This window comes from Panulirus ornatus, chromosome 65 (genome assembly GCF_036320965.1).
Source record: "Panulirus ornatus isolate Po-2019 chromosome 65, ASM3632096v1, whole genome shotgun sequence".
Classification (NCBI taxonomy): domain Eukaryota; kingdom Metazoa; phylum Arthropoda; class Malacostraca; order Decapoda; family Palinuridae; genus Panulirus; species Panulirus ornatus.
The window spans coordinates 11527853-11551044 of record NC_092288.1 but is presented as its reverse complement, the minus strand read 5'-3'; the positions used below and the strand labels follow the sequence as shown (position 1 = coordinate 11551044).

At 40.3% G+C, this 23192-nt stretch overlaps 3 protein-coding genes across 5 annotated transcripts in view; 2 read left to right on the top strand and 1 right to left on the bottom strand.

The window, feature by feature from the left end:
- The window catches only part of LOC139746636 (protein JTB-like), a 13701-nt gene extending 7852 nt beyond the window's left edge, over positions 1-5849 (top strand). For both annotated transcript variants that reach the window (XM_071658054.1, XM_071658055.1), the window contains 2 exons: positions 1807-1970; positions 3591-5849. In XM_071658054.1, the coding sequence (XP_071514155.1) occupies positions 1807-1969 (163 nt within the window). In that variant the 3' untranslated portion in view covers position 1970; positions 3591-5849. The remainder of the gene's footprint in view (positions 1-1806; positions 1971-3590) is intronic.
- LOC139746634 (uncharacterized) lies at positions 2437-23192 on the bottom strand. 2 transcript variants are annotated; one of them, XM_071658051.1, is made up of 17 exons: positions 23090-23192; positions 21829-22016; positions 21262-21362; positions 20918-21047; positions 20525-20656; positions 19373-19501; positions 18505-18621; positions 18163-18279; positions 17260-17391; positions 16530-16640; positions 16076-16320; positions 15620-15724; positions 11812-11988; positions 10627-10737; positions 9690-9846; positions 8202-8981; positions 2437-6711 (listed from the first exon to the last, which is right to left on the bottom strand). In XM_071658051.1, the coding sequence occupies exons 2-17, from the start codon at positions 22007-22009 to the stop codon at positions 6689-6691; spliced, it is 2748 nt and encodes a 915-aa protein (XP_071514152.1). In that variant the 5' UTR covers positions 22010-22016; positions 23090-23192; the 3' UTR covers positions 2437-6688. The 2 variants fall into 2 exon arrangements, with proteins under 2 accessions (XP_071514152.1, XP_071514153.1); XM_071658052.1 differs by having other exon boundaries at positions 20918-21044.
- LOC139746635 (glutathione S-transferase C-terminal domain-containing protein homolog) lies at positions 3606-5849 on the top strand. Its single transcript, XM_071658053.1, has one exon. The coding sequence runs from the start codon at positions 3606-3608 to the stop codon at positions 5439-5441; it is 1836 nt and encodes a 611-aa protein (XP_071514154.1). The 3' UTR covers positions 5442-5849.

Sequence of the window (23192 nt, the reverse complement as noted above, 5' to 3'; positions counted from 1 at the left end):
TCTCACCCGAATCAGCCACCAGTACTGTATCATCAGTGAACAACAACTGACTCACTTCCCAAGCTCTCTCATCCACAACAGACTGCACACTTGCCCCTTTTTCCAAAACTCTTACATTCACCTCCCAAACAACCCCATCCATAAACAGATTAAACAACCTTGGAGACATCACACACCCCTGTCACAAACCAACATTCACTGAGAACCAATCACTTTCCTCTCTTCCTACATGTACACATGCCGTACATCCTCGATAAAAACTTTTCACTGCTTCTAACAACTTGCCTCCCACACCATATGTTCTTAATACCTTCCACAGAACATCTCTATCAACTCTATCATATGCCTTCTCCAGATCCATAAATGCTACATACAAATCCATTTGCTTTTCTAAGTATTTCTCACATACATTCTTCAAAGCAAACACTTGAACCACACATCCTCTACCACTTCTGAAATCACACTGCTCTTCCCCAATCTGATGCTCTGTACATGCCTTCACCCTCTCAATCAATACCCTCCCATATAATTTACCAGGAATACTCAACAAACTTATACCTCTGTAATTTGAGCACTCACTTTTATCCCTTTGCCTTTGTACAATGGCACTATGCAAGCATTCCACCAATCCTCAAGCACCTCACCATGAGTCATACATACATTAAATAACTTTAACAATACAGTCACCCCCCTTTTTTAATAAATTCCACTGCAATGCAATACCATCCAAACCCGCTGCCTTGCCGGCTTTCATCTTCCGCAAAGCTTTTACTACCTCTTCTCTGTTTACCAAATCATTCTCCCTAACCCTCTCACTTTGCACACCACCTTGACCAAAACACCCTATATCTGCCACTCTATCATCAAACACATTAAACAAACCTTCAAAATACTCACTCCATCTCCTTCTCACATCACCACTACTTGTTATCACCTCCCCATTAGCCCCATCCACTGAAGTTCCCATTTGTTCCCATGTCTTATGCACTTTATTTACCTCCTTCCAAAACATCTTTTTATTCTCCTTAAAATTTAATGGTACTCTCTCACCCCAACTCTCATTTGCCCTCTTTTTCACCTCTTGCACCTTTCTCTTGACCTCCTGCCTTTTTCTTTTATACATCTCCCAGTCATTTGCATTATTTCCCTGCAAAAATCATCCAAATGCTTCTCTCTTCTCTTACACTAATAATCTTACTTCTTCATCCCACCACTCACTACCCTTTCTAATCTGCCCACCTCTTATGCTTCTCATGCCACAAGCATCTTTTGCGCAAGCCATCACTGCTTCCCTAAATACATCCCATTCAGTAGGAGTTCATACAGTTTTACTTAATGTAATTTTTGTGGAGACAATGCATCTTATCAGACACTTGGTGTGTGTGTGTGACTTCCAACTTCAGTCTGATTTCTTCTCTTATCTTTTCTATCTATGTTAATTGCCTAGATTTATGCCTTATGTGATCATTTTTTCCAGTTGGCCTCTCTTACCTTTTTATGTCTTCTTTAATGACAGCCACATTCAAGTAATACATGATTGCTTTACCATGTGTGATATTTTCAGTGTCTGTGCTCCTGCTGTGTGTTGCTTGTATAAATGAGTGAGACGACATAACTGTTGCAAAAGTTTCATCCTTATGTAACAGTTTTAAATGTTTTAAATGTCTTGAGACCAACAATGCCTATTGCCCATAATTCCAACTAGCCTTCATTGATAATTTACTTCCAATGGGTTGTGTTACTTGCTGTACTTGCTGTTATAAGATTTTCTCAACAAAGGATGCAACTGCATGCCTTTATTTTCAGTTGTGAAGTATTAGTTTTACAAGAAGAACTGAGATTTTGGCTCTTTGAGGGAGTAGCTGCATCAGTTGGTGTGGTAGCAGGGCTTTCAACAGCTCTGAGACATCAGCAGCTACGTTCACGGGGCCGCCTAGAACCTTACCATTATACTAAGATATCAGTCTAAGGTAAGTTCTTGTTTTACTACAGTGAGCTTCTGTGCCAAAATTTAGGTATATAATTTTTTAATCCTTTTTTCCTTTAGGGTGTCTCTTCAGTCAGCCAAAGGTTTGCCTTTTTTCACATCACAGGATGTCAGAACATATTTACATAATGAAAACTGGAGAGGGGTTTAGTCAAGGAATTACTGATCCACATAACCTGAAAGCTGATACTTTTTTCAGAATGTAATGGTATATTATCAGAATGTCATTAGTTGTGGTATGCATGTTTCTTGTGTAATTTTGGAAACATGAGATAAGTGAAAACTACTTTATGTTATTATATCTTTGGGTTGTAGAGGACAGAGTGACAGAGGTTATCAGTTTGGAGTGCTCGGTTCAAAAGTGATTTTTTTGCAGCTGCATATTAATGATGATCTACCATAGTATCATTCACTGATTTGATTAGGTATTTTCCTTAGGTAAATTAAACTTTTCCCTTTAGTTTATAATTTTATTCAGGATACAAAAACATATACTACTTTATCATTATCAGAACATACAACTTTATTTATTGATTTGCCTTGCATGAACATGTCTTTTATGATAAACATGTTCAAAGCTGCATAACATAATGATTTCCAATAATAAGATTAGATCCCCTAGAATATGGTTGCTGGAAATTAGTCTCAACCAAATTTTGGACATTAGTCTCAACCAAATTTTGGACATAGGAAAAGTTTTCTTATCTTGTTTTTAAGGAACACGTATAACACAAAATCAAGATTTACCATTTTTGATTACTATTCCACAGGATAAAAAGAAATTTTTACAAATGTATTCTAATGAGCTTAGAATTAAGTTTAGCTTGTCACAAAACTTGATCATTAATCTCTGAGCTTAGAATTAAGTTTAGCTTGTCACAAAACTTTATCATTAATCTCTGAATTTCACATTTATTTTGACAGTGCGTTTATCATACAAAATAATGTACCTTGAAAGGTTGTTTCCGTTTCTTTGTACAGTATTGTTATCATTCATAATTATGTACCTTTAAAGGTCATCTTTATTTGTATGTACAGTGTTTATATCATTGAGATTAATGTAACTTTAAAGGTCATCTTTATTTGTACATTTTTGTTTTTATAACACAGGTAGACCTCCATTTTTGCATCCATTGTCCAGAAACATCCAAAATCTCTATTCCTGTGCATTACATTCCTGATTTTGAGGCAGTAGTGTTCCATACTTTTCTGAGTTGTTTCAGTTTCCATTAGAGGCCTCACCCTCCTCCACCTCCATCTCCCACATTGAGCACTTTACTTCTTAAGTTCAGCACTATACTGTGGCCATATATATTATGTTAGCTCATTTTATTTTTTAACTTTGCTTGTGTATTTTTTCGTTTTGTAGTGGGAAACATAATTTGAAGGCCTTTTTTTCCATATCTTGACTCATTTATGCAATCACTCGGTGTGTAAGGGTTGAATATCTTTAGTTCACTTACTTTGTTGTCATTCATACTTTTTTGGATTGCCATTCGTTAAATATCGAGCTAATCTGTAGAGCATTTTTATATGCTGTTGTTCAATATGTTACCTATTTATATCTTGTATACCTATTTTTCATTGGGCTGAATTGAATCAGGTGCCATAGTGGATTATGGAAGAGCAAGACAGTCTTTATCTGACAGGAAGGGAAGATGGTGTTGACCTATGGGTCCCTGCAGAGTCACTGATAGCTCTCTTCACTCTGCAGTATTGTGATAACCCAACAGCAAGTATCATAATAGTAGATCAAAAGAACTTCATGTCTAGACCGTCTTCACCAACTCCACTTTGTTGCAGTGAAGATCCATCTGATATGACTGGGTTTGAAAATAATCCTTGGTTTCCAGTTGAGAAGAATTGTTTGAACTTTGAAATTAAAGTAAAAGAGGAAAAAGACTGTCCAGATGTAATAAAGAATTGTATGTTACCTGCAGTTTTGATGGCCTCAGAGCCTTGGTGTGTAGCAGGTTTGTGTTCATCTTTAAGGTTTGTATTAAGGCAGACTCTCACAGTGCATCCAGAACACTATTGCCAAAATCTTCTAGGATTTAGGGGAGGCTGTTTGCAGGCTTGTGCTGAAGTTAGTGTTTGGACTAAATTTTGTGAAGTGGAATCGGTTATAGCACTTAAAAATTTGTGCAGTGATTTTTATTCTAACAGTGGAAAGAGAGAATTGCCAAAATATATGGTGAGGTATGAGAACCACCTGCAACACCCACCTATCTTACATAATGCACTCAAGAGAAAGCAGGAATATATCAAGAATACAGTGCAAGATAAGAATAAGCAACAACAGCTTTGTCAGAAAACACTTGCAGAACTTCCACAACTAGAACATAAATTTGCAGAAGGATTGGATATGACTTTAGCTGACATTATACTGTATGCTAGTTTCCACTTGATTATATCAAAGATGCGTGCATATGTATCCATGGAAGATATGTTTCCTCTCATTGTAAAGTGGTATAAACTGATTTCTAGTAATGATCACGTTCAGAGGGCATTACCTGTTCTTCAGAAGACCTTGGTTTACATATCTGTTGAAGAAAAGGCTGAATGTAACTTAGAAATAGTAATTCCCAGTGTTCCTTATGAAAGTATTTACAAAAGTGATCCAGAGAGGTACAAGCCTCGCTGGAGAATGTATACTCACCAAGGAGAGATAGATAAGGTATTAGGAATTTTTGAGACTGAAGCTGTCAAACCAACTTACAGTATTCATCCTGCAGATGTCACCTCACTTCCATGGTCATCTTTTCCATCTGCAGTAAGTCCTCAAGAAGGTCAGCTTCCATTCTCAAGGCTTCAAAGAAAATGTCAACAACTCGAAAATGTGGTTTCCGCCGTTAAATCAGTCGCTAAAAAGGGTGATGTGATCGTAGATTTTTGTGCTGGTGGAGGTCATGTTGGTATTGTTATAGCTTACTGCCTACCAGATTGCAAAATATTACTTGTGGAAAATAAGGAAGCCTCTTTAGTTCGTGCTAAAAAGAGAGTTGAAGCTCTAGAATTAAAAAATGTTGTGTTTATTCAGTGTAATCTTGACTATTTCAGAGGATACTTTAATGTGGGAGTCACTCTTCATGCATGTGGAGTTGCAACTGATTTAGTAATGTTGAAGTGCCTTGAACAAAGAGCTGCATTTATCTGCAGCCCATGCTGTTATGGAGGAGTTCAACCTAATCACATTCTTAGTTATCCTCGTAGTCATGTTTTTCGCAACCTGTCTTTGTCTTTAAGTGAATACCTTACTTTGGGTCATGCAGCAGATCAGACTCATGATGAAAACAATCCCAAAACTGAACAAGGCCAGTTATGCATGAGACTGATTGATACAGATAGGTTACTTTTGGCACAAGAACTGAATTATAACACAAGACTTGTACTTATGCAACCAAAATCATGTTCTCCAAAAAATCACCTTCTGATTGGTGTACTTGAATATTAATTTTCTCAATTATCAAGTGATTAATTAAATAGAATATGTTAATACTGTCTTGCTTAATTTTCTTAGGTGCAGGTAATCTGATTATTTGTATTTAGACATTACTGCTTTGATTTTAAATGTTTTCATGTGTACTCCCATGTTCTGTATACCACTTCAAATACTTTTCTTAGAGCTGTAGCTTTGTTACATTAACTGTATAAGTAAAGAAGTCATCTGCATCCATCTTCCATTCTCCATAAAAGTTTGGCTGAGATGCTGATCGTTATCATTGAAATGTGGGAAAAGTGTTTGAGAGGAATATGAAAGACAGAGAAATGGGAAAATCAGAAATATAAGGAATGAGCATATGTAGAATTGTAAAAGGTATGTGCGGGTGTATGATAAAAAGTGATTAAAAAAGTAAATCAGTTAGTGAAATTTATTAAAGTTTCTAGAAGAACTAGTGGTGGAATGATGTGTGGTGATAATTTAGCTGTAAAGTCGAAGCAAAACTAATATCAGCAAGAATAGTTGTCCTCGTCTCGGATGAGCAGTAGAGATGAAGGGTTCAGATAATATAGTTGGACTTCAAAGAGCAGAGTAAAGAGTGGAATAAAAGAGGGAGTGAAGATAATGTTAAAAACCTATAGATGAAAGCCTATTTTGATGGGTGTAAGATATGTTACATGACAGGTTAGTAAGAGAGGTATTATGGTCGCATGGTAATACATGTAGTAGTAGAAACTGAAAGATGTAACAGTTGCTATTGGCAAAGTGTTTGAAACCAGAATTACTTCAGGTTTTCAGAAGAGTGATTGCTGATCATGTGTAATGACAGCATTTTATATAAGCAAGCATAAATTGGGACATTATTCTAATTTAATGACTTAAAGTGCATTGTAAAAAATGAAGAAGCACTCCGGTAGTTTATAAGACTTTGGTCACTCTAGTACTTTGGACATATGTTGATGTGCGTGTGAGTCAAGAGGTGTGTGTTCTTGAAGCACCTCATCAATGGAAATGGAGTTTAAAGGTTTAAAGGTAAGAGTGTAATAAAAAGAGGAGGTTTGAGTTATTGGGTCATGAAGTTGTGTCTCCAGTCATTTGAATTATTCATCGATCCCTAAATCTTAATCAAGAATGCACAGGTTTTGGTTCATGCATGGGTGATAATAAGCCAGTCACAGGTGTTCATAATTTTGTGTAGTTGTGATGAAACTTGAAGTGAAGGCTGGACTCTAGCTGGGCATAGCTTATAATCCCAGGCTTCAATTTTCTTGATCCATACATCCTGTGAATCAACATGCCAAGCATTAATTTTAATTCACCTTACATATTTCTTTTTAATTAGATAATGAGAATTCATGTTAGCATGAATCTGGTTACAAATCGTATTGATAAAATACTGCACATGAATAATATATGAAAAACTGATGGATATTAGTATAATGCAGCATAGATGACAGACATAGGGTTATAAATGTAAAGTAGATAGCAAATTCTTGTGGAGATACAGAGTTCCATGCAGAAAAGTTTTGGTATTACAAATATAAGGGGATTTCTCGGGAGAGGCATGAGCTTAGAAGAGTAATTGAGATGACTGAAGTTATGTAGTGCATATTGCAAACCTTTAATGGTAGGATAGGTCCTGATAGTCCATCAGTGTGTGCATAAAAAAGAGGTTTAAACGTTTCTTTTCCATTGTGAAGTGATAGATTGGCATGTAAAAGTGACAGAAAATACTCATTAAGTAATATGACTATCTTTGTGGTGGCCTGGTCCAATGATGAACATGCAGGCATAGGGGGTGAGGTTGATATGCCCGACAGCTCATGTGGAGTTGTTGCCTCTATTTTTCTATTGAACTTGGTTTCTTACTCTAGTCTTATTTTGTACACTGGGACATTACTGGTAGTGACTGACATGAATAAATTTTGAAATATTATACTTCATGCTCTGAAATTGAGAGAGGAGCAAATGTGGCTGGTACTTGTGTGTTGATCCTCACCTGATGATAACAGGGAAGTATTAGATCTTTGGCATTCTCCATCAGAAATAGAATCTTGCATTCCAGATTCAGAACATTCCTAGAGATGAAAAACCATGAGACCAAGAGGTCCTTGTTGATACAAATGGACTTTTATGTCCATTCAATGGCCTACCTGCAGACTTTCCAAAATCAAAAGTACCATCCTTGATTCAGTGTGTCCATGGAAACCATCATAAAAGTTGCTGTACATCTTCAGTTGACTGGCAGTTTGGGAGTTATTTACATTGATCCACAAATCTAAGAATTTAAGAGGTTTCCAGGGAAGATTCTTGGAAGACCTCTAATTTGCAGGAAAGAATTTTCTTACTCAGAAGTGTAACATTTTTGCCAAGCAGTCTAGCATGTTGTTGCACAGGGCTGCAAAACTAAACTCTCAAAACATTGCTGTAGTTGACAGAGACACCAAAGTCTGAAGGGCAATTAAAAAATTGCATAATCCTGAACTTAATCCCTGGGCAGAGAGTGCCAGTCTGAGCTCTAATCTGTTCTCAGCCATGCAGACTTCAGGAGAGGAAATAAGTGCTCACAAGTTACAGCGAATTTGTTAATAGTTAAATGACTGCAAAAATTAATTTTTATAAAAGGTGCATTATGTTATTGATCCACCCCAAGTAAATGGGAAAAGATTTAACGATAAACAGTAGAGGCACAGTTTTTTTTGCAGCATACTTCAAAAACAAAAGTATCAAAATATACTTTCCACATAACTGTCTAAAATAGACTCTACTAACCTGGACATATTTGACTATAAAATCCTGTTGGATCAAGAATGCACTGCAGAGATTTTCTCTTGATCCCAGTAGCCATAATCCTGCTAGTTGTAGCTCTGATGACCAGTATCACTTCTCTCTTGAGAATTTGCTGAGCCTGTTCCATTTCTGATGTCTTTATCTGGGTAAGGTTAGCTTCAAGCTCTAAGAAAATTTTTCCTACCCTGTAGATATCAACAATTTCCTTGACTTCTGTATCAATGAAACTTAGTGACTCAAATACTTCAGTTAATACCTCTTGGCACCCCTCAAGACATTTCTGAAGGTAGTTAAAAACAGTGGGACCTAGCTCTTCTATCAGAACTTGCAAAACTGTGCCAGTATAATGAAAAAAAAATTCACACACAGGTAACATTATTTTAGCATATTGTAGTAAGTATGGCTCAATTTCCAATAAAAAGTCTCGGAAAGTTAATGTGAATGCATTCAAAAAGGCAATTTTTGGTGGCACTAGTGCCTCTTCCATTTTTAAAAGGGCTGATGATATTTCCTGCAAAAAGTCAGCTGCAGAAGGAAAGAAATTAATGAAAAATTCAAACAGTGAAGGTTTCAGGCCCTTCATTACATTGCCAACAGCTTTTTTAAAATGTGGGATGAACTGCAGCATTTGTAATGCTGTCCCAAAATATTCTTGCATGACAGGTCTCAGAATCTGAGCTAAATGCACTGCCTGCTCCCATAAAGCTATTGTTGTAACATCTCTAAGCTTTCCTTCACTGGGATGTGACATGACATTCACATCTGTAAGCAGAAATAAAAAAAATCTTATTTTCTAATGCAGTAAGATATGATACCAGCAACATCAGTAATACACATACACCAAATAGGTACATGAAAATTTAAGCAAATGATGTAAACAGCACCTCAAAGAATAGAGATCATAATGTTCTATACTGTAGGCTATATAACGCACAGTATTAAGTGCTAACCATTTGACTGCAGCTTTCCTAATAATGTATCCAATGTACATTCTCTGTACAACAGATTTTTAGATATTCGTAAAGATATATTTACACAAGTTAGTACCGTTGCTTGGAACGCAACCAGCTAAATAAAATGATATACAATTAAACTAGGTGAAACACTGTTTATGTGTAATATATGGCCTTTAACTTTACTGCTCTTATCAGATTAAAAATGTTTTCAAGAAGCACTACCTGGCATTCACTGTCAGATGTATGGTAAATTTTTAAAGAAGTACTGTCAGGGATACATCGTGAGACGTGTGCTATTTTTGAAAGTGTTTCTGTAACAAACAGATATGAATGTTAATGATTTAATCATTAATATCTGCTTTTCTGCGAGATTATCAACTGGTTCAGTTGATTTCAAAAGCTACTATACATGCAAAATAATACCCTAGCATAGAGATTAGCATATTCCCACAAAAGCAATTAAAAAAGTAGATGCAGTGTATAGACACCCTCAACAAAGGGAAAAGATACCTACCTGGCGGAAGATTCACCCCTTGAGCATAGCACCACTCTTCTTCAGGCAATTTCAAAGCCCAGAAGCAGTTCTCTCCCATTTTTGGATAGCAAAGGCATAGGTAATTAACACACGCATCCTTTGTAGTACTTGGTGTGCAGTTAGCCGCAACCAGCCACTGTTGGAATGATAATGTTGAACTTGATAAATTACCCACCTACAGAAGGATATATTTCAGCTACGCTCTGCCTAAGGTATACATTAATATCTACTTTCAGCATATGTAGGAAGGACAACTACAACCTGTCACAGAGCCAATCTTTAGAAGGACACAGCTACTCTGTTACATTCATTACCAGCCCCTGGAAGAGGTACACAGCAACACCATGCTACACTACCTACCATGAGAATCTGCAGTGAAAAAACATCTGCACTCTGATACACTACTCATCACCCAAGCCTTTAGGTGAAAGATTACTAAACAAAACTGTTTAGGGAAAGACTGTTTCACATTAGTATGCTATCATCCATCAGGGAGGCAAACTACAATGGGATAAGTTAGACAAACAGGCAACAAAGGAGATCAGACAGACAAAAAGGTAGGTACTAGAACTAGTAGAAACAGGAACTGGAGTCAACAGATGGGAAGCACTCCAGAGAGACAGGTACCACAACTGACATTACGGGGTAGACTGATACAAAGAATCAATGACAGACAAAGAACAGGGAAAACTGAAAGCTATGGGGAAGGACAAGGAGATACTTAAATATGATAAACAAGGCCTGGCATGCACAAACAGAAGCTGGAAAAGAAAGGTAGGTACTAGAATGAATGACTGGGACAAGAACTGGAACACAATCAAAAACAGAATCAGAAAGAGTTGCCTACAGATAGACAGGGACTGAAACATACAGGGATTTGAACAGAGATAAAATCTGTATGGAATCCATTGTTTACCTGGAGAAAATCTTTACAAAATCTGGCAAAGTGGTGGTGCCTCGACGCTGGGCAGGCATCTTTGTCGTCATCCAAGTGGTCCAGGCATAGCTTGTTCTCCTGCTCCAGGCTCTGTAAGCAAAACTAATGTTAGACACTCCTACTCAGCAACTTCATCAACTTTTGGAGTTATTGGTGTCCCTAGTTTCCATAAAAGAAAAGAAACAAACTGATAGCTGTGCTTACTCCAGATTTTTAGGAGAGTTGTCAATAATCACACACTCGTACTATCTCAAGGTGAACTCCTCTCTTCACCTTTAGCCCGACTGAGCCACAAGTACTGCACTACTTGGGATGAAGATAGTTTGTTCAAGAGAAGTCAATCCCCCCCCCCCAGTAGTGGACTAGACAGGAGCCTGTTGGGTCTGCAGCCAAAGGTCCTTTAAAGAACATAGGTCAAGAAAACATTGCTTTACTAAAATAGTAGCAGCACTAGTTTTGGTTCTTACATGGCAGTATAATCATCTTGCCTAATAAGCAAATTAATTCTAAAAGCCAACAATTTTTCTTCTATGTGCAGGATTTCAGTGCAATTCCCAAAGACCTTTTGAATCTCAATGTGCTGCTATTTAGCACATGACCATTAAACAGTGCCATCATCAAAATCAGCTGGTAAGTCTGTGAACCCGTGTTCAGTTCTCACCCCTCATCATGACAGATGACAAAATATATGCCTTCTTTATTAGTACTACTGCCCTTTGTTTTAATACTCAGGATGAGAATCGTGTACGTAACATGAACAAACATAACTATGGACCACTTGAACCAATTAGCCGTGGGCTTATCAGGCAATTTATTTGCCTCTGAATGTCCGTAATGAAAGTGGCAGCAATATTCCAAGATAAAGCCTGAATTGGTCAATGGATTCTTTCAGCTTTGGGCCTGTCAACTGCCAGGATCATTAAGACTGTCAACATTATTTTCTAACCACCAATTCAAAACACCTAATCATCATCTTCAGGTATAGAGGATGATTTTAAGGCCATTCATGCCCTCAGTCCAACTATAAAAAGTAACTGAAGCATAACATGAAAAGAACACTCCTAAAATATCACAGAGTTAGCATGAAGAGAGATACTCTAAAATCATGTATACTCATCAAGTGCTGATATAAATGTAGTCTTAAGAGGGTCAGTATAATCTTACAGTCCAAGACGAAGCGAAGGTTAAGGCATAGCTGACGACCTGGCGGTCCTTGCTGGTGAGATCATTTACATAGTCGCCATCGAAGGCACCACAGAGACCATGCCAGTCGTGGCCTCTCTCAGTCGGGGGAGCAACAATTTTAAGGGAAGGTCTGTTTTCAGACTTCGAGTACCATACCTGCAGATGACAACATGTGATGCTATAATGTTACGTGGTTCTTGTTGCATTTGCAAGGACTGTGCCTGGTCTTCATCTTCAAGCATTTGTTTTGCTTAAAGGTGGAGGCAACATTTTGGATAAATTATAACCTGAATTACAATAGAAAAAAATCACATTAGCTAGTGGTTCCTTACCAAGAATCATGAGCGTAATATTACTAAATTCTCAATATGACAATAAACCATAACAATGTCAAAGGTATCCAAGTATGATGCCTTGAATTCAAAATAATTAACAAAACTAAAGCTACAAATATGACTGTATCCCTACACATTGGTCACTTAATCAAGTTTAGACATCACTGTTTCATCTTTATAACAAAATATTTTTCATCCATGCTCCGTTCCTCTTGTATGTTTAAAATAGGTTATAAGAAAAGGCTTATCATGAACATGGAGATTCGGTTCACTCCCTCAAGTGATATTATAATGCATATGAAACCATTCTTTGAATTACATTCCCCTTTTTTCAACCGTGACGTCGCAGCATCATCAGCTACTGACTGATATCAAAGAAAACTTGGTGCAGTATAGACATGTGCAAAGACATCATATGTGAGTTGTTCTTTATACTGTCTTCATATTGGTGATCATAGTTGCCTCAGAAGGCTTTGCACTTACAACAGACCAGTGAAAATGGCTTTGAAGGACTGAAACCCCTATTCTTAGGGGCTGGGGCACTGACTAGTAGAGCATCTATCTTTTGAGTCCATAAAAATCCCTTTCCCAGGGGGAAGAAATAGGAAATCCTACGACATCTGTAGCTGTTGAAGCAAGGGTAGACTACAGTAGGCTTCCTTGCTGAAAGAGAAAGAATGGACTAAAGAAGAAACTACTTCAGGCACCCCTCACTCTGTTTTCTGTCATTGTCTCCTGCATTCGATAAAAAACGTGTCATAAGTGATTTGTTTTCATTTGTGTTGAAGATGACAAGCTCTTGTGAGGTGTGTAGGTGTCTTCATCCATATCATGGCCAATGAGGGGAGGGAGGTAAGATTGTACCTGGGCCTGTGGGTCCAGAAGGGGGCCTAGGAATTTCCTGGGATCTCGGAAAATTTTTGCATATATTGAAGAAAAGCATTCACATTATGTGTGAGCCTACATAGTTCCTACATAGTTAAAATATTCATAAATCACATGTGAAGTAGACACTACTGAACTGTGATATGTAAGTGAACAATGAACAGACACTGTAAAAGCTTTCTTATGCACAAGTGAGGCAGACTCATTTAACCTTGCAACTTAGCAAAGTAGCCTTTGCTCACCCCAAAATATGTCATTCCAAGGCTATAAGATTTAGGCTTGGATAAAGATGAAGGGTAGCAGGGGAAACAAAAAGGCAGCAAGTATGATCCTCTTTTATTTTATTTATATTTATCATGGAGGGAGTATTGAAGCAAAAGGCCTCAAACGCAGAAAATCAACAGAGCACTCCATTCCACCCATCTCTCATCTTCCATAACCTTTTAGTGGATAAAGACAGAATGACTAATAGAGAAGGGAAGGGGACCCAAAAGAAACTTAGTGCCCCCTGACAAAATTCCTCTTAGAGGCCCTGACCCATATGTATGTTCTGTGAAGTTTTCTTCACTTTCCTCCTCTACAACCAGTGAGTGTTTTTACCTGGGAATAACAGGATTTCTGGCGATTTCTTGTTCCCTGTATAGGACATTTTTGTATTAGTTATAGAATCACTTGCCTCTGCCATCTTCAGTCCAGGGCCCTTGCTGTTTGGCCCAGTGTTTCCTTTCTTTTGAGGGTCTTTTACTGCATGAAATATTTGGTCCTCCTCAAAGATTTTCATAAAAGATTTTGTGCCAGTTGCTTGTTTTCAGCAACTTCATTTCACTGGTGATAAGGAGCTCCGACTTTCTGCTTTTGATTACATGCGTGCATTGGTTAGCTGTTGTTTCCCATTTCCTGCTGTTTCTTGGGGCTCTTGGGCATTCTGCACCTTCCCCCACACCTGCCTTGATATGAGAACAGGGATGATCCAATGAGCAATCAGACTGCTTTGGTCAGTCCTTGGGTACAGAATCTGTTCTGACTTCGCCCACCCTTAAGGCAATCCATCTAATGATGTTCCTCATGGAAGTCCCCATCATTTTTGTGACCTGGTGGAGGCTCCTGAGTGTTCGGCAAGTGCTTTCATCTTTGTTTCTGTTCTTGTCTGTAGGATCTGGGAAAAAAACGGGAGTGTGGGGGGGGATGAAGCACCAACCAGACAGGGATGACAACCTGGGGCACCGTGCCGCAAGCGATGTAATTCTGGCAACCTCATGGCCATTCCTCAGACATCCACCCCTCCTTTGAAGGTTGGGATTTACCGTGAGGGTTTACGAGGCCTCCTATCTTGTCTCCACCAGACAGACCCTTCTGTTGTGATTACCTGGTTCACCTGGGTGAAGCCTTGGGTGACTCACATTAAAGCAGGTCTCGTTTCACGATTCGATTTTTGGCTGCAGTGAAATGTTTTTGTGGTCGTATAAAGTGTGTAGCAAGCGATCCATCCATGTTCGACTCCAACGTGTGAAATGAAAGCAGCTACTGAGCATGTTCGCAATGAGCGTTCATGTTATGGATCAAGACGTACTTTTATCTGATTACCTCTCTTAGTTACACTGGAGAGTTGCTGAAAGCCTTCTCAAATACTTTACATTCACATTGATTAGAAACATGATTCCAGATTTGTTTAAGAAAAAACCACTCTGGCATGATTTTGAAGATATGCATTTATTTGCATTATATTTTATATTTTATTTTATACTGATAAGTTGAGTAGTCTTTGACAAAGTAGCTCTTATTTATTTTCTATTTGATTTTTTACTATCCGACAACTATGTATTGTAGGTGGGTGATAGTGGATTATTACTCTTGCCTCCAGAAAATTGAACACAAAAACTACTTTAAAAGATGCTATGTTAAGTGATCACTGTCATATGGTAAACTGGTCAATTACAGGCAACACTCAGCTTTTGCTGCACAAGTTAAAGCACTGACTTACTCTCAAACTACCGCATTCAGAGGTGAACTGCAAACATTTAGGAGTATTGGCCCAAGACCTGGCCAACTTTATTATGCACTTCATAATCTGGAATGGCTGGATGGTAGCCAAGATTTTCTTCTCACAGCAGGAGAGACCTGCCCCTCCAATTGTGTTTGAACAGTCTGCAGCCATGCAGCATGCCATTTAGTTGCTTAATAAACTAGTCAAGTGCTTTATACCGGTGCTACACAGAGCCAGAATTAAAACAGGAAAGATGATCACCAACATGGCAGATGTTTGAAATGCGCTAGCGACTTGTACTGTACAAGGTCTGTACACCATGCTTCCCCTCTCATCTTGCTAGTTGTAACAACTGGTGTACTGGGATCAATTTATACATATAAAAATTTGAAAATTCGTGCAATGTATTCTACATCGAGTCTGGTCGGTAAAATGATATTAAGCCCAGAAATTTCCATTTAGAACTAAGACAGACTTGTCGTGCCAAAGCGATAGCACAGTGCAGAGGAAATCATTAGTCTCTCACATAATATAGAAATGTAACCTGTTGCTGAGATAGTGATATTGCTAATGAAGTACTCACAAGGAATCTACGAAAAGTGATGACGCCAATTTCCTGGCCATTGTCCCATATGAAGACAGATTCATTGACGTGCCTGTAGGGGAGGTTGACCAGCGCACCATTCACCTACAGACGACGGTGTATGAAGGGAGACCAGTAAGTTAATAGCATCAGTCACACCTTTAATACCTAAACCAATTATCATGGATACTTCATAAATCTTCCAGTCCTGTATATAACAACCAGTAACACTCCCTATTCCATTACTGTCAAAAATCATCAATATAATCATCAACCATTCTCATATAGCATATAACTATGGGAAAAAGTGTATTACAGAAATCCACTAATAAATATATGACGTACTTTAGAATCACTACACAGTACTTGACGTACCTTGCCATCACCACCACATAGTTCCAACCGCACCACACTACTTGACACGTACCACACCACCACACAGTACCTGACACGTACCTTAACACGGCCTCCTACCAGAAGGGTGACTTTCACATGACGGCTGTGATTGATGACAACTTTGCCAACGCAGGAGAGTACGTCAGTGAACGGTTCACTGCAGACTCTGAACTGTGTGCTGATGGACGGTACCCTACGTTTCACTGTACCCTTTTGTACCATAATGTAATTACAATCGCCGAAGAATTCATAGGAAAGGTCATCAAAAGTCTCTATGCGCGGGTATCCGATGCTGCACGTGAAACCTGATGAGAGTATCACATACGTAAATCAACATAACAACAAGAGGCAACTGTCATGAAAAATACTGAAGGAATATCTAACAGTATTCAAATAACACGTCTCACCAGATACCACATAAAAAAAAAAGCTCTATTGCGTTGATTTTAGTAGAGCTTAATTCACTCGTTCTACCGATAGAATCTGTACCTCAACAAATAGTGGAAACACTCACAGGTATCTGAGGGTTCGGCGGTCCACGTGGAGTTGATACAGATGAGGGTAATGCAAGTGCTCAGGTGCAGGTTACTTCCGTTCACGAAGAGATTCCCGTCCATCTCACAACCTGCTCAGACGGGATGACCATACTGGTTGTTACCGGCCGCTGCCCACGACAGGAGATAAGTAGGGTTGGTATTCAGCCACAGATGGGGGCCAAAGTAGGAGTGACGTTATATGTATAAGTGATCAAGGAAACGGGGAGAGGGGAGGTACCCATTCATCTGATCCAGAGAAGGGGACACCCCTTCCCCCAGGGGCAAAAGGGGGTATGGGAGGAGGAAATCCAACATTAGAAATCGTATTATAGTAAGAGCTTGAAAATAGCTCTTGATGGGACGGATTCTTACGAGAAAATGACTGTGAATCAGACATGCAGGGAAACGGAACATATCAATGTATTGGGTAGAATAGTATAAATATTAGGAGTCGAGAAAATAACATCGAGAAATCTCTTGCATATCAGGAAATTGGGGCATCTGCTTTCATTATCGTTTAGTGATTACGATCATTAGAGTTCAGCATGATTATAATAATTCGTTAAAAATTTTAATAATGAACTTCCAACTACAAAATTATTCTAAAGTTTAGCGTTAAAACAAATGCAAACATCGCATTCTTGAAAATCATGAGTAAATGGAAAGTGTCGTGTCAGGGAGTTAGTTCCAGGAGCATTGGTAACTTACAGCCGCACAGGTCTGGAATGCTCAGGTCTACCAGTTTACCCCCAGCAGTACACACGGTCAACAGGCACTTGGAAGCGTCCTTTAACACGGCGCCTCCTGGGGGGACCAGCTTTCCCTGGAGGTCAGGGCAGCCTGGGAAGAACAAGAGGGAGTTAACCGTCGTTGTTTGTGGTCACAGTTGTGTTGAAATTTCTGGTATGATGATCGGGGTGTAAATATGAAAGGGACACAGTGGGGGACCGTACGAGTGTATAATTCCCTTCCCTTAGAGTGTAAAGAGGTAATTAAGTACAGACGCTATATTCGCCGTGCTTACTGAAGAGGTGATGCCGAATTCAGAGTGACTTGAAGGTTGGTTGTTTGGCCTTTAGGCCTATCAACTGCTAGGGTCATTAAGGCCGTCGATGTAAGTTTCATCCACCAACTGAAAAATCTTTTAACACGTTTTTCGGGCGTTAAAGACAATACTGAGTCCAAGCACGTTCTCACTAGTGGCCCATGGTGAATGTAAGTGTGCACTGGATATATATCCCCTAACGAGGAATTTCCTCCTTTGTTGTTGAAAATTTAAAAACGTGGATTCCGAAGCTTTGAAAAAAGTTCGGGGGCTTTACTATGAACTACAGTATACAATCTATGAAGCTGAAAGAAGGGAGGAAATCGAAGGGACCCATGTCATAGGTGACGGGAGACAAGTTGTAGCAACTCGCAGACGGATTTTGCCGAAACGAGTCTTCAGTGACGGATGTGATTTAGTCAAGTGAGACAAATAAGTAAACTAAATATCTCTCTAAGAAGAAAATATCCAGCAAATGCTGCTTTAGAAAAAAAAAAAAAAAGCTTATCATAGTACTTCAAGTCAGAAATTTGGGTTGGAGTGCAACGTGGGCACTACGTACTTACACTTGCCGGAGGGCACTTTTATCATCCGACCACTGCTGCAGACGAAGGCGTTGCAGATATCACCACTGAGTTGAATCCGCTGCTGGTTCACGTACATTTTGCCGTTCATAATACAGCCTGGAAGCATCAACAGTGAGCTACAATTAAAATGGAAACAATGTCATCGTCGGCGTCTTAGGTATCCATCTCTCAAATGTGTATGTATATAAGGTTCTTCCTAAACGTAGATTTTGAATAGTGCAATGACAGGAGCCTGTTCATACTGCCGAGGCACTATTCTGGACTACAGAAATCACAATAACATAGTCTTGGTTCTGGACTACAGTAATGACAACCACTCACAGTCTTGGTGATGGACCGTGGTGATCACCCCGTTGTCACACGTCTCGATGATGCAGGAGTCGGCGACAGGCCGAGTCAGTCTCCCACACGGGAACATCTCGCCTCCGCATATGCAACCTGAAGAATTTTCCGTCATGACGAAACTGTTCAACAGTCGGATCCGAATCGATAATTAAGCAATATGAAGGAATACAGTGCGATACATCTCAACTTACTACGCTCGTAAAAGTGATTGAGGAACGAGATCTTGGAGGAAAGAGTTTCTGTGTTACTTGTTTACATCCTGAGCCTAGCACATCGTTCGGAAACGTGTTCTAGGAGGATTCCGAAGGTAGGTGGTTCCTAATGTACCCTGCTGAAAATTATGGGTGATTTGAAGCACTAGAAAAAGATTTCTATTTCACAAAACATTCAAACGTAAACCTTTGAGCTCGACCTTGAGGTATGATTGCGTGTCGTTTGACCTAAACCCTAAGGGCTTGGCCTAAGGCCCAAAGCATGGGTCATGGGAAGTCAGTATCTCTGTCTTCCAAGTTCTGTAGCTTGACTTTAGCTAGAAAAGAACTTCTCCGTTGGAGAGTCACTAAGCTCCTTGATGCCCTACCAGTTCCTCCTGGTTTCCAGTACGTTCTCAAGGAGCCAAATGAATAACTTAATGAACGACAAAGCTTCGTTCTTCAAGTCTGTGTTCTTCAATTTGCTGCTCAAAAACTGCATACTGATTCACATTAAGAAAAAAGTTTACAGAAAATTCTACGCAGAGAGAATATCATTCTTAGGAAGACAGAGATAGTTTAACACTTTATCCAATGGTACTGTCGAGCTCAAGGATCGTTCTAGCGAACCCGAGTAGTTAAAGAAGACTCACAACAGTCGTATGACTCCAGACGGGTCTGTCCGTCATGACACCAGAGCTTGGAGCAATCTGTACCGTCGTCGTCACGCTGTAGCTCGATGACGTCCCCGTGCTTAAATACCACTCCGTCTACGGTGCAGTCTGAGGGTGATTGGAAGCGTGAGGGGTTACCGACTCGAAGGTATAGGACGGAAGGTGGAGGCTGAGGATGAATGACGAGGTATGAGTGAGTATCCTGGAACGTTTGCGGGGTGTATCAGTAAGGTCTGGTATGTGACGAAACAGGGGCTAGGAACAATGGTGATACTAGTGGTGGCAGATATGATTGGTTCATGTGGTTGTAGATGTGGTGGCAGAGGGGATGACAAAGATGGTTGAAGAAATGATGGCAAAAGAGATGGTTGCAAAGGTAGTGTTAGAGAGGTAAAAGAGTGGTGGTAGTGGTACATATGATGGCACAGGTAGTTGTAGAAGTAGCTGCTAAGGAGGAGTGACAGAGGTGGTTGCAAGGGTGGTGGAAGGGACGGTGGCAGAAATTGACTGCATATACAGTTGCACAGGTGGTGGTATTGGTACTGTTAGTGGTGGAAATTACTATGCTTTAGAAATGACCTGACTCTAAACAAAGGAAATGGGATACCTGAGTAGGTAGCATGAAACTGTTGTTTCTTTGGGTCAGAACAAGAGGAAAGTGTAAGGTGTATGGTGCGCGGCGCCCCAGATGGTAACGCAATTTACATTAGACTTGGACAGACCAGTCTGTAACATAAGGGATGACGCCTGACCTATCAGGAGGTTATGAATGCTAACCCCTATACCCCCACATTCTTTTTCTTGTCTGGATATTTGGTGAGCGTAGTTTCCGCTTGTTATCGTCTTGGGGATTCGAGGAATTGGGAAAAGATGGACAAGCATAATCATGTGCGAGACTAGAGTGTGATCCTGTTGGGTGAGATTTGGATGGCTTGGGAATGAGACTGGAATTATCAAGTTTTAGGAATTTTACTTTCAAGAGAGATGGGACTTCATCCACAATACGGCGAAGTACCTGCATTAAACTAGTACCCGTTACACTTGTTAGAGACGAAGATGGTATTTTGGAGTTAGGAACTTGACGGATTCATGTTTCTATTTTTGTCTTTCATTTCTAAGATTTTGGCTTACCTTTGAAGGTATAGAGGCAGAGAGAGTTCAGGGCCTTGCTCACCCACGTTCCGTCCTCACACGTCTGCCTGACGTGTCCCCGGATCTTGTCTTTGTAGCCATTGGGGTACATCCTCCCGTCCCTCATGCAGCCTGGAAGCAAGATTGCCTTGCACTCTCTTATATAGGATTTTTCTGGTCAGAGTTTGGCTATGGGGTCTGAATCTCGGGAAACTTTGTCCCTTGGAGCCAACAGGATTATTTTTTTTTTCTTTTAGAATAACGCTAGAATTATTTAATCTTTTAATTCAGTGGAATTTGATAGGAATCATGTCGGACACGTGTGTGTCAGGTGGACCCCTGAACATTATGTGGCACGAGACCATCTTCGTAACAGAGAGTGTAAGTACTCACAGCCACACCCGAGGTCCACCGTGACAGACTCTATCATGGGCACCAGGAGCTCTGTAGAAGGTGCGGGTAACCCACCGTCGTCTGTAAGGTGCCGTTCACTATCTAGGTCTCCTCCCGCGACACTCGTCTTCTGGAAACATAATTCACTACAACCAGCTAAAATCGATATGAATGGTAGGCAGGTATATGTATGGGTGAAAACTCTGGTTTATTGTTTGTGTTTAACGTTCGTGCACGGTGCTACGTTACTATTGTGATCAAGGGATCTTATCGCTGCGCTCGAGAGCGCAATCATCACTGCTGCCATGATCACAGAGGTCATTACCTTACGAGAGAAGACTTACCTTAAAGGCGTCGTGCTGTACACACTCCAGCCTCAGGCACTTGTCGGGGAAAACGGCCACGGTAGCCCCCACCTTGTATGTTTTGCCGTGGTAGTTGCAGCCTATGAGAAGTGGGAAGACTAGTCACTGTTAGGAGCATCTCCCTTACAAACCACCATTACTTGCCCTCCACAATACCCGCCCACTGCTTTGGTCATCGCCAGTAGCCATACTACTTCACTTGTACCAGCACTGGATAATCTTTTTACTAAATTTATTACCTCTACTCCTGAGTAAATACGCACCTCCTCACCTGCCTGTAACGATACTAACATTCCTGTACAGCACCTTACCTTGTAGCCACGCAAATTGTCGTTCCCACCATCCACACACGATAATTCATCTCCTAAGTACCGGTATGTTACCTTTCTGTGTAGTTGCCATACCTATTTCCACGTATCACTATGCCCCAGGACACCTAAGTTTCCCCGTACCGTAGGACCCAGCAGGAGGCTGGCAAGTACCATTAATTACCATCCATTCGACTGGAGTTGCCTACAGCCACACCTGGCGGGAGCGAGGACTCACCTTGCCTACTGACCTCACACATAGGCTTCTCGCCAGTGAGCCCCACGCAGCTGTAGAAATCCGGCCAACTGTTGCGGTGCCAGTGGTGGCAGCAGGGATGGGTAGTGCCCACATCATCCAGGTCGGGGTAGCCAAACACTTGGCCCGCCGTAATTACCGCCGCCATCAACTCGAGCAACATCCCTCACCTGCAGGAAAACACAGAGATCGTGACCACACGACACCGTCTTTTGAAGCCACTCGAGACAACTGCAAAACAATATATTCAAGGTTCTGCGACGTGTCATTCTGTAGAATCATTGGTCCACAAGCGCCTTCCGAAGGTTTAGAATTAGAGTGCTAAACAAGTCTCAATCATCGGTAAAGAAAAAATATACATCGCGGACGAAGGTACATATACAACGTATCCATTGGATAACACTGGGGAGCAAAGTTAATGACCAATCTCTACTGGAAAGTAATATATATGGTGAGAGAAAAAAAAATACGCCGCATGGGTCTTTGATTGGTGACCCTATAGAGACGAACATAAAGCTGAATAGCTTCAGCTTAAGTTTTTATGATGAAAAATGCCACTCAAGCGGAACAACCGTCATAATCCAAAAATCTGCCTTAACACGCAAAATAGTATCTTTAGGTGTAGTCTCGGAACTCCCGTTGAAGTTGAAACTTAAACATTTCTCGTAATGCACTTACTGCTGTGACCAGGCCCACCGAGATGACGGGGATACCAGGGCATAATACGAGGGGCTCCGATGTGGGAAAATGGTTCAAAAACACTGATCAAGTACTAGAATAAATTGCAGATAATATAAGTAATAAACATAAATCTTCTAAGATATAATCATATGTAACAGCCGTTCCTGCCCGTGTAGAAAATCCCCAGCCCCCTTTCCTAGGTACACTTTCCGAGGGCCCGTCTTATCTCTTGCTGGCCCTGGCCAGGACCTAGTATGACTTAACTCACCGGGATCTGGCTGTATTTCCGTATCATTTCAGGCTGGCACTGATCTTTTCTTCTCAGTACTTTCATCGCACTAATTTGCGATGCTTCACAGTCGCGAACCAACACAGAAATCTTGAGTAAGATCACACGTCGAAAGAAGCTGCTTCGGATGGCCTCTTACTCCTTGTAATTGCCTATGTAAATTTTAGTAACGATGGACCTTGGACGGTGCACACTTCCCGTGGGTTTGGTTATAACGCACAACAACCCAACCCATCTACCGAAAATACAGAGAAATACTTTCAAGCATCTCACCTGACAACGTTTGACAGTGCAATACCACCGCTTCTCGTTCATATAACCAGGCAACTGCCTCCAGAAGACACCGGTCACCAACACTAGCGATGAAACGGAAACT